The 10,518-nt window shown below is 62.9% G+C and overlaps 1 protein-coding gene and 1 long non-coding RNA gene across 2 annotated transcripts; both read left to right on the top strand.

Annotated features, from left to right (window-relative positions):
- The first annotated feature begins 911 nt into the window (after positions 1-911).
- Positions 912-2,965, top strand: LOC126648349 (splicing factor 3B subunit 2-like). The gene is made up of 4 exons (XM_050331170.1): positions 912-1,133; positions 2,534-2,580; positions 2,806-2,870; positions 2,959-2,965. Exons 1-4 carry the CDS (start codon positions 932-934, stop codon positions 2,963-2,965), a joined length of 321 nt encoding a protein of 106 aa, XP_050187127.1. The 5' UTR covers positions 912-931.
- Positions 2,966-3,992: 1,027 nt separating this feature from the next.
- LOC126648350 (uncharacterized) lies at positions 3,993-7,355 on the top strand. Its single transcript, XR_007630787.1, has 3 exons — positions 3,993-4,075; positions 5,381-5,440; positions 7,282-7,355. It is a non-coding gene; the product is annotated as an uncharacterized LOC126648350 (long non-coding RNA).
- The last annotated feature ends 3,163 nt before the right edge of the window (positions 7,356-10,518 follow it).

Raw genomic sequence — 10,518 nt, 5'->3', positions numbered from 1 at the left:
CGTGCTTCCGCTTGGTGGCGCGGGACATGGCGGGGCTGGGGGGACACGGAGGCGCTCAGGGACCCCGGGGGATGGGGCAGGGGAGGGGCTCGGAGATTCCCAGGACCCCCAAATTCCCCCACCCCGGGACCCCTCCCGGCACCTCCCCCACCCAGCCCCGCGCCCGCTCACCTGCGGCGGCACTTCCGGGTGCGACCGCGGTGACGTCACGTCCGGAAGGGAAAGGGGGCGGGGCATGTCATGGAATTGTTCCACATGGGCGTGGTCTCCGATGAAGCCACGCCCACAGCGATGGCGGGAAATCCAGGGGCATGAATGAACTCGTGGGGGGGCGGGGCCTAAAGGACGGGCGTGATTTGCATACGACCGGACTTAATTATGCAAATGAAGGCGAACGGCGCGCTGGGAGTTGTGGGCGGGGTTATGAAAATGAGGAGAAGACGCGGGATTTTAAATGTGGGAGGGGCCATGCAAATTAGAAGTGTCCAGTAGTATATGGTTATGCAAATGACCCTGCGTTCGTTTTGTGGGCGGGGTTATGCAAATGAAGACCCGGTGGGTGGAGCCGAGTCTGGGCTGGCGGGGACTTTCAAATGAGGTGGGCGTGGCCTGGGGAGGGAGGGTGGGTGCAACCCCCTCCCCACCAGAGATGCTTGAAGAGGGGGGATATTGTGACGTCACCGCCGGATCGATGGGGCCCCGTCTGACGTCATCACCGCCCCGTGTGGTGTCATTTTGGTGTCCGTGACGTCATCTCCATCTTGCCGTGACGTCATCACCCCTCAGAGCGTTTTGGTGGCCCCTCCTCCCTGACCGTGACGTCATTCATCGCGCTGTCTCCCATTGGCCGCTCGGCTAAGCCCCCTCCTCCCGTTCGGTGACGTCACCGCCCCGCGCGGGCTCCCATTGGCGGCGCTGGGAGCGGGCCAAGATGGCGGCGGAGCGCGCGGAGGCGGCGGCAGCGGGGGGGGCTCCCGGGGACCCCCTGAGGGACCCCCTGAGGGACCCCCTGAGGGACCCCCTGAGGGACCCCCTGAGGGACCCCCTGAGGGCCGCCGAGCGCTCCCCCTACGCGGGCTGGGCCCACCCCGAGCTCCAGGCCACGCTGGCCGGGATCGGAGCCCCCGCGCAGGGTGAGGGGCTGGGGGGCGAGGGCTGAGGGGGCTGAGGGGATGGGGGGGCTTGAGGGGTCACAGGGGGCACGTTGAGGGTACCTGAGGGAATGGGGGCTGAAGGGAATGGGGGCGTTGAGGGGTCACAGGGGGCAGGTTTGAGGGTACCTGAGAGGAGTGGTGGGGCTGAGGGGGCTGGGGGGCGTTGAGGGGTCACAGGGGGCAGGTTGGGGGTGCCTGAGGGATTGGGGGCTGAGGGGGCTGGGGGGCAGGTTTGGGGGTACCTGAGGGGACTGAGGGGACTGGGGGTTGAGGGGTCACAGGGGGCAGGTTGGGGGTACCTGAGGTGATTGGGGGCTGGGGTGATTGGGGGGGCAGGTTTAGGGGTACCTGAGGGAGTGGGGGCTGAGGGGGGCTCGAGGGGCAGGTTTAGGGGGTACTGAGAGGATTGGGGGACTGAGGGGAATGGGGGTGTTGAGGGGTCACAGGGGGCAGGTTGGGGGTACCTGAGGTGATTGGGGGCTGGGGGGGGCTGGGGGCAGGTTTAGGGGTACCTGAGGGGAGTGGGGGGGCTGAGGGGCCGGGGGGGCTCGAGGGGCAGGTTTGGGGGAGTACCTGAGAGGAGTGGGGGCTGAGGGGACTGAGGGGGCTGGGGGCGTTGAGGGGTCACAGGGGGCAGGTTGGGGGGTACTGGGGGGCTGAGGGGGCTGAGGGGAATGGGGGGAGTTGAGGGGTCACAGGGGGCAGGTTAGAGGGGTGGCTGGGGGCCAGGGGCCAGGTTGAGGGGGTACCTGAGGGGATTGGGGGGCTGAGGGGCTGGGGGTTTGGGGGCAGGTTTAGGGGTACTTGAAGCAATTGGGGGGCTGAAGAGGGAGGTACTTGGGGAGGGGCCTGAGGGGATTTGGGGGCTGAGGGGTCTGGGGGTTGAGGGGTTACAATGGGCAGGTTGGGGGTACCTGAGGGTATTGGGGGGCATTGAGGGGTCACAGTGGGCAGGTTTGGGGGTACCTGAGGGGACTGGGGGCTGAGGGGACTGGGGGGTCACAGGGGGCAGGTTTGGGGGATACCTGAGGGGACTGGGGGGTCTTGGGGGGTCACAGACGGACTGAGGGGGATGGGGGTTCCTGGGGTCATTTTGGGGGGTTTCTGGGGGCATTATTGGGGTCTTGAGGGGTATTTGGGGGTCACTGAGGGCTGGGGGGATGGGGGGCATTTCTAGGGTTATTTTGGGGGTATTTGGGGGTTTCTGGGGGTGTTATTTCGGTTTTGAGGGGTATTTGGGGGTCACAGGAAGGGTTGGGGTCCCTCAGAGCAGAGAAATTTTATTGGGGGTTAAAACTTAGGGGGATAAAGGGGAGGGGTGGATGTTGAGGGAGGGAGGAGCAGAATTTTGGGGGTCCCTGAACCCTCCCCCTCCCCAGGAACCCGTGAGGAGCTGGTGGAGCGACTCCAGGCCTACACCCTGCAGGTGAGACCCCCCCTCCCCAAAGACCCCCAAAATTGAGGGGACACCCTCCCCCTCAATATCTTCACTTGTCTCCCTCTTTAATCTTTGTGTCCCCTCATTTTTTTGGGGGGGGTTTATATAAATTTTTGGGGGGTCCCACCACTCTATTATTTCAGGGAGGGGTCTCTGTGCCCCCCCAGAGTGGGGGGGGTTGGTGGGACCCCCTAATTTGTGTCCCCCCCCCAGACTGGGATCGTGCTGAGCCGCCCCAACCTGCGCCCCGAGGAGGGGGACAAGGCCCCACCCCACAGGTGGCATTTTGGGGGGTCTGGGGGATTTTGGGGGTGTGGAAGAGGGGGACAATCCCAGGGGTCTCAGGGTTTTTTTTGGGGGGGGAAGGGAGTAAATAAAAGGATAAAATTACCTCAAATTTGGGGGAGGAGGGGAAAAGGGGCACTCTCAGGGTACCTAAATTTGGGGAGGGAGGGAATAAATAAAAGAGTAAAATTACCCCAAATTTGGGGGAGGGGAGGGGAGAAAGGAGCACCCCCAAGATCCCTAAATTTGGGGGGGGAGAGAATAAATAAAAGGGTAAAATTACCCCAAATTTGAGGGAGGGGGGGGGGAAAAGAGCACTCCCAGGATCCCTAAATTTGGGGGGGGGGAAAAATAAATAAAAGGATGAAATTACCCCAAATTTGGGGGAGGGAGAGGGTACCTAAATTTGGGGGGGAGGGAGGATCACCCTTTAGGGTAGCCAAATTTGGGTGGGGAGGGAAAAGGATCATCCTCAGGGCACCTAAATTTTGGGGAAGGGAGGAAAGGAGCACCCCTAAGATACCAAAATTGGGGGATTTGGGGGGAAAGGAACACCCTGAGGGCACCCAAATTTGGGGGGGCAGGGGGAGGTTAAAACACCCTAAAATCACCCAAATTTGGGGGGGAAAGGGGGAAGGAGCATCCCCAAGGTCCCAAAATTTGGGGGTGTGGGGAGAGAAAGGAGCACCCTGAGGGCACCCAAATTTGGGAGGGTGTGGGGGAGTTTAAGACACCTTAAAATCACCCAAATTTGGGTGGGGGGAAAAGGAGCACCTTCAGGGAACCCAGATTTGGGGGAGAGTGAAGACACCCTAAAATCACCCAAATTTGGAGGAGGAAAGAATTTAAAACATTCTCAAACCTCCCAATTTTGGAGTTGGAGGTTGGTTCAGACCCCTCCCCAAAACCCCAATTTTGGGTTGGGGGGGGTTGGTTCAGACCCCCCCTCAATTCCATTTATTTGGGGAGGGGGGGTCAGTGTGTGCTCCGCTCTCACCCCTCCCCCATCCCCCTTTTTTCCCATCCCCCCAGATGCCCCCCTGCAGCACCCCCTGGTGCCCCCTCCCAGGGCTGGGGCTGGGCTTTGGGCTGGGGGGCCCGTGGGAGTCTCGGTGCCCCGCCCCTCCCGGGGCTGTCGGAGGAGGAGCGGCTGTCGCTGGGGCAGCAGCAGGCGGTCCTGCTGCTGCAGGAGGAGAGGGTGAGATTTTGGGGGGTTTGGAGGGGATTTTGGGGGTTCCTGGGGGATTTTTGGGGTCCTGGGGGATTTTGAGGGATTTGTGGGGGGATTTTGGGGGTCCTGGGGTGTTTGAGCTGTCTGGGGGTGGTTAAAGTGCTGCTGCAGGAGGAGAGGGTGAGATTTTGGGGGGGTTAGGGGGTCCTGGGGCGTTTGGGAATCCTGGGGGTTTGGGGAGGATTTTGGGGTCCTGAGGGGTTTTGAGGGGTCTGGGGGTGGTTGAAGTGCTGCTGCAGGAGGAGAGGGTGAGATTTTGGGGGGGTTAGGGGTCCTGGGGAGTCTGGAGGATTTTGGGGGGTTTGGGGGATTTTGGGGGTCCTGGGGTTTGAGGGGTCTGGGAGGGATTAAGGTGCTGCTGCAGGAGGAGAGGTGAGATTTTGGGGGTTTGAGGGGTCCAGGGGGTGTGTCGGTCTGGTGGGGGTTAAAGTGCTGCTGCAGGAGGAGAGGGTGAGATTTTGGGGGGGTTAGGGGTCCTGGGGGGTCTGGAGGGATTTTGGGGGGTCTGGAGGGGATTTTGGGGGTCCTGGGGGTTTGAGGGGGTCCTGGGGGTTTGAGGGAGTCCTGGGGGTTGGGGGTCTGGGGGTGGTTAAAGTGCTGCTGCAGGAGGAGAGGGTGAATTCTGGGGGGATTTAGGGGTCCTGGAGGGGTCTGGAGGGGATTTTGAGGGATTTGTGGGGGATTTTGGGGGTCCTGGGGAGTGTTGGGGGTCTGGGGGTGGTTAAAGTGCTGCTGCAGGAGAAGAGGTGAGATTTTGGGGGGATTAGGGGGTCCTGGGAGGGTCTGGGGTGATTTGGGGGTTTGGGGGTATTTTTGGGGAGTTCTGGGGGGTTGGGTGGATTTTGGGGGTCTTGGGGGGTCTTGGGGGTCTGGGGGTGGTTAAAGTGCTGCTGCAGGAGGAGAGGGTGAGATTTTGGGGGGTTTGAGGGGTCCAGGGGGGTGTTCGGTCTGGTGGGGGTTAAAGTGCTGCTGCAGGAGGAGAGGGTGAGATTTTGGGGGCTTAGGGGGTCCTGGGGGTTTGGAGGGGATTTCAGGGGGTTTGGGGGTATTTTGGGGAGTTCTGGGGGTTGGGTGGATTTTGGGGGTCTTGGGGGTGTTTGAGCTGTCTGGGAGGGGTTAAAGTGCTGCTGCAGGGGAGAGAGGTGAGTTTGGGGGGTTGGGTGGTCTGGAGGGTTAAACTGAGGGGAGGGCGAGAATTTGGGTGCTGGGGGCACCTGAGGGTTGGGGGGATGGGTGGGGGGGTCACAGGGGTCGTGATTGTTCCCCCCTCAGGGCCAGCACCCGTTTGGGGACAAGGCCAAGGAGCAGGAGCTGCTGGAGCAGCAGAAGAGGGTGAGGGGGGGTCCCCTGGGTGTTGGGGGGGCTCCCTTGGCTATTGGGGGGCTCCCCTGGGTGTTGGGGGCTCCCTGGGTGTTGAGGGCTCCCTGGGTTTTGGGGGGCTCCCCTGGGTCTTGGGGGTCTCCCTTGGCTATTGAGGGGCTCCCCTGGGTGTTGGGGGGGCTCCCTTGGCTATTGGGAGGTTCCCCTGGGTGTTGGGGGCTCCTTGGCTGTTGGGGGCTCCCTGGGTGTTGGGGGCTCCTGGGTGGGGAGGGTTCTCTGGTTGGTGGGGGCTCCCTGGGTGTTGAGGGCTCCCTGGGTTTTGGGGGCTCCCTGGGTCTTGGGGTCTCCCTGGCTATTGAGGGGCTCCCTGGGTCTGGGAGGTCTCCCTGGGTCTTGGGGTCTCCTTGGCTGTGGGGGTTCCTCTAGGTGGGGAGCTCCCTGGGTTTGGGGGTTCCCTGAGTTTGGGGGCTGCCCTGGGTTTGAGGGGCTCCCTGGGGTTGGGGGTTCCCTGAATGTTGGGGGTTCCTCTGGGTCTTGGGAGGCTCCTCTGGGTGTTGGGGGCTCCTGGGTTTTGGGGGGCTCCCCTGGGTGGGGGGTTCTCTGGGTGTTGGGGGCTGCTTTGGGTCTTGGGGGACTCCTCAGGGATTGGGGGCTCCTCTGGTTGTTGGGGGGGCTCCTGTGAGTGTTGGGGGGTGTCTCTGGGTGTTGGGGGCTCCCTGGGTGAGGGGGGTTTCTCTGGTTGGTGGGGGGCTCCTTTGGGTGTTGGGGGGGTCTCTCTGGTTGGTGGGGAGCTCTCTGTTGGTGGGGGGCTCCTTTGGGGGTTGTTGGGTGGCTCCCCTGGGTGTTGGGGGCTCCTCTCTGGGTGTTGGGGGGTTCCTCTGGGTCTTGGGGGGGTTCCCTGGGTGTTGGGGGGGCTCCCTGGGTGTTGGGGGCTCCCTGGGTGGGAGGGTTTCTCTGGTTGGTGGGGGCTCCTTTGGCTGTTGGGGGCTCCCTGGGTGGGGGTTCCCTGGGTCTGGGGGTCTCTGGTTGGTGGGGGCTCTCCTCTGGGTGTTGGGGGCTCCCTGGGTCTTGAGGGTCTCCCTTGGCTGTTGGGGGGTTCCTCTAGGTGGGGGAGCTCCCTGGGTTTTGGGGGGCTGCCTGGGTTTTGAGGGCTCCCTGGGGTTGAGGGTTCCCTTGGCTATTGGGGGGTTCCCTGGGTCTTAGAGGCTCCCTTGGCTATTGGGGGGCTCCCTGGGTGAGGGGTTCCTCTGGGTAGTTAGGGAGTGCTCTAGGGTGTCAGGGGGTGCTCAGGGTGTCGGGGGTGCTCAGGGTGTTGGGGGGTGTTAGGGGTGCTCAGGGTGTTGGGGGTGTTTGGGGTGCTCAGGACCCCTACTGCCTTGTCCCCCAGGCCGCGGTGCTGCTGGAGCAGGAGGGCACTCTGGAGTGGGTGGGGGGCACCCCTGGGTCTTGGGGGTGCTCAGGGGAGTTGCTCAGGGTGTTGGGGGTGCTCAGGGTGTTGGGGGTGTTTGGGGGTGCTCAGTGACCCCCCCCTTGTCCCCCCCAGGCCGTGGTGCTGCTGGAGCAGGAGGGGGCACTCTGAGGTGGGTGAGGGGTCCCCTGGGTGTTGGGGGTGTTCAGGCCTGGGGTGTCAGGGGTGCTCAGGGTGTTGGGAGGTGCTCCAGGTGTCGGGGGGTGTTTGGGGTGCTCAGTGACCCCCTTGTCCCCCAGGCCGCGGTGCTGCTGGAGCAGGAGGGGGCACTCTGAGTGGGTGGGGTCTCCTGGGTGAGGAGTCTCCTGGGTGTCAGGGGGTGCTCAGGGTGTCGGGGGGTGTTTGGGGGTGCTCAGTGACCCCCTGACCCCCCTTGTCCCCCCAGGCCGCGGTGCTGCTGGAGCAGGAGCGGCAGCAGGAGCTGGCCAAGCTGACCCCTCCCCCGGCCCCCGAGCCCCCGAGGGGCCCCCTGGGCGCCCGCGCCCCCTGACCCGAGGTGAGGGGACACCCAGGGTGGGGGTGAGGGTGAGGGTGACACCAGGAGTTGGGGTCCTGTCACCCCCAGCCCAGCATGCGTGTGCTCTTGTGTGTCCCCCGTGTCCCTCTTGTGTCCCTCTCGTGTCCCCCACGTCCTTTCCGTGTCCCCCGTGTTCCCCGTGTCACTCTTGTCACCCCATGTCCCTCCTGTGTCCCCCCACGTCATTCTTGTCACTCTTGTCCCTCTCGAGTCCCTCCTGTGTCCCCCCTGTGTTCCCCGTGTCACTCTTGTCACCCCCATGTCCCTCCTGTGTCCCCCCCGTGTCACTCTTGTCCCTCTCAGGTCTCTCCTGTGTCCTCCCGTGTCACTCTTCTCACTCCTCTGTGTCCCCCCGTGTCCTTCCCGTGTCCCCTTCATGTCACTCTTGTCCCCCCCATGTCACTCTTGTCACTCTGGGTCCCTCCTGTGTCCCTCCTGTGTCCCCCGTGTCACTCCTGGGTCCCTCCTGTGTCCCTCTCGTGTCCCCCACGTCCTTTCTGTGTCCCCCTCGTGTTCCCCGTGTCACTCTTGTCACCCCCTTGGCCCTCGTGAGTCTCACCTGTGTCCCCCCACGTCCTCCTTGTCGCTCTTGTCCCCCCCGCGTCATTCACGTGTCCCCCCCGTGTCACTGTTGTCCCTCTCAAGTCCCTCCTGTGTCCCTCCTGTGTCACTCTTGTCACCCTCATGTCCCTCCTGTGTCCCCCCTGTGTCTCCTATGTCACTCTTGTCTCTCTCAAGTGCCTCCTGTGTCCCCCCGTGTCACTCTTGTCCCCCCCATGTCCCTGCTGTGTCCCCCCCGTGTCTCCTATGTCACTCTTGTCCCTCTCAAATCCCTCCTGTGTCCCCCTCGTGTCACTCTTGTCACCCCCATGTCCCTCCTGTGTCCCTCCAGTGTCTCCTGTGTCACTCTTGTCCCTCTCAGGTCCCTCCTGTGTCCCCCCCATGTCTCCTGTGTCACTCTTGTCCCTCTCAGGTCCCTCCTGTGTCCCCCCGTGTCACTCTTGTCCCTCTCGTGTCCCTCCTGTGTCCCCCCCATGTCTCCTGTGTCACTCTTGTCCCTCTCGAGTCCCTCCTGTGTCCCCCCGTGTCCTCTTGTCCCTCTCATGTCCTCCTGTGTCCCTCCCATGTCTCCTGTGTCACTCTTGTCCCTCTCAGGTCCCTCCTGTGTCCCCCCGTGTCACTCTTGTCCCTCTCGAGTCCCTCCTGTGTCCCCCCCATGTCTCCTGTGTCACTCTTGTCCCTCTTGAGTCCCTCCTGTGTCCCCCCCGTGTCACTCTTGTCCCTCTCATGTCCCTCCTGTGTCCCCCCATGTCTCCTATGTCACTCTTGTCCCTCTCAGGTCCCTCCTGTGTCCCCCCCACATCCTTCTTGTCACCCCCATGTCCTTCCTGTGTCCCCCCCACGTCAGTCTTGTCACCCCCATGCCCCTCGTGGGTCTCACCTGTCCCCCCCACATCCTCCGTGTCATTCTTGTCCCTCTTACGTCACTCCTGGGTCCCCCTCGTGTCCCCCCCGTGTCACTCTTGCCACTCCTGGGTCCCCCCCGTGTCACTCTCGTCACCCCCGTGTCCCTCGTGGGTCTCACCTGTCCTCCCCACATCCTCTGTGTCATTCTTGTCCCCCCTACGTCACTCCTGTGTCCCCCCCGTGTCACTCTTGTCACTCCTGGGTCCCCCCCGTGTCCTCTTGTCACCCCCTATGTCCCCCCCTGTCCCTCTTGTCCCTCCTGTGTCCCCCCCGTGTCCCCCCATGTCACTCCTGGGTCCCTCCTGTGTCCTCCCCACGTCATTCTTGTCCCTATCACATCACTCAGGTGTCTCTTCTGTGTCCCCCCCGTGTCCCCCGTGTCACTCTTGTCACCCCACGTCACCCCTTGTCCCCCAGACACCCTTGTCCCCTTCTGTCCCCCGTGTCCCCCCGTGTCCCCTTTGTCCCCCTCATGTCCCCTCCTGTGTCCCTTTATGTCCCCCTGTGTCCCTTTTGTCCCCCTGTGTCCTCCTTGTCCCCCGTGTCCCCCGTGTCCCTTTTGTCCCCCCTGTGTCCCTTTGTCTCCTGACTTGTCCCCCATGTCCCCATGTCACCTTTGTCCCCCTGTGTCCCCTTTGTCCCCTGGCGTGTCCCTGTGGCCCCCATGTCCCTTGTGTCCCCCTGTGTCCCCCATGTCCCCTTTGTCCCCCCGTGTCCCCTTTGTCCCCCTGTGTCCCTTGTGCCCCCCATGTCCCCTTTGTCCCCCCCATGTCCCCTTTGTCCCCCGTGTCCCCCCGTGTCCCCTTTGTCCCCCTGACATGTCCCTTGTGCCCCTATGTCCTTTTGTCCCTTTGTCCCCTCCCGTGTCCCCCGTGTCCCCTTTGTCCTCCTGGCGTGTCCTTGTGTCCCCCTGTGTCCCTTTGTCCCCCCATGTCCCTTTGTCCTCCTCGTGTCCCCCGTGTCCTTTTGCCCCCTGACATGTCTCTTGTGTCCCCCAAGGTGGTCCCATAGGAGCCCCACTGCCCGTGGGCCCCCGGCTCGAGGACCCCCACCGCCGGGGAGGAGGCAGAGAGGTGGGTCTGGGGTCTCCTGTCGATTGGGGGGGTCTCCTATCAGTGGGGGGAGAGTCTATCAATGGGTGGGGGTCTCCTGGCGATGGGGGGATCTCTATCAGTGGGGGGGTCTCTTGTAGATGGGTGGGGGTCTCTAGTCAATGGGGGGAATCTACTCGATGGGTGGGGGTCTTTTAGATGGTGGGGTCTCCAGTCAATGGGGAATCTGTTGATGGGTGGGGTCTCTTGTAGGTGGGAGGGTCTCTTGTAGATGGGAGTCTCCTGTCAATGGGGGGATCTCCAGTCAATGGGGGGGATCTATCGATGGGTGGGGGTCTTTTGTAGATGGGTGGGGTCTCTTGTCGGGGGAATCTATCGATGGGTGGGGGAATCTATCAATGGGTGGGGGTTTCCTGTTGATGGGTGGGGGTCTCTTGTCGATGGGTGGGGGTCTCCAGTCAGTGGAGGGGGATCTATAGATGGGTGGGGTCTCTTGTACATGGGGGGGTCTCCTGTCAATAGGGGTGTGGTCTCTTTCTGTTGGGTGCAGTGGGGTCTTTCTGATGGGTGGGGGTCCCACAGATGG

This window comes from Myiozetetes cayanensis, unplaced genomic scaffold (assembly GCF_022539395.1).
Source record: "Myiozetetes cayanensis isolate MyiCay16 unplaced genomic scaffold, myiCay2020 scf492, whole genome shotgun sequence".
Classification (NCBI taxonomy): Eukaryota; Metazoa; Chordata; class Aves; order Passeriformes; family Tyrannidae; genus Myiozetetes; species Myiozetetes cayanensis.
Note: the sequence above shows the minus strand (reverse complement) of the source record. Positions and strands in the feature narration are given on the sequence as shown.

What these genes read in the sequence shown, in the direction of transcription:
- LOC126648349 (XM_050331170.1), top strand. Translation starts at nt 932, where the DNA reads ATGGCGGCGGAGCGCGCGGAGGCGGCGGCAGCGGGGGGGGCTCCCGGG. An exon ending in GATCGGAGCCCCCGCGCAGG is followed by an intron (nt 1,134 to 2,533) that starts GTGAGGGGCTGG and finishes CCCCCTCCCCAG; the next exon opens with GAACCCGTGAGGAGCTGGTG. An exon ending in TCCAGGCCTACACCCTGCAG is followed by an intron (nt 2,581 to 2,805) that starts GTGAGACCCCCC and finishes TCCCCCCCCCAG; the next exon opens with ACTGGGATCGTGCTGAGCCG.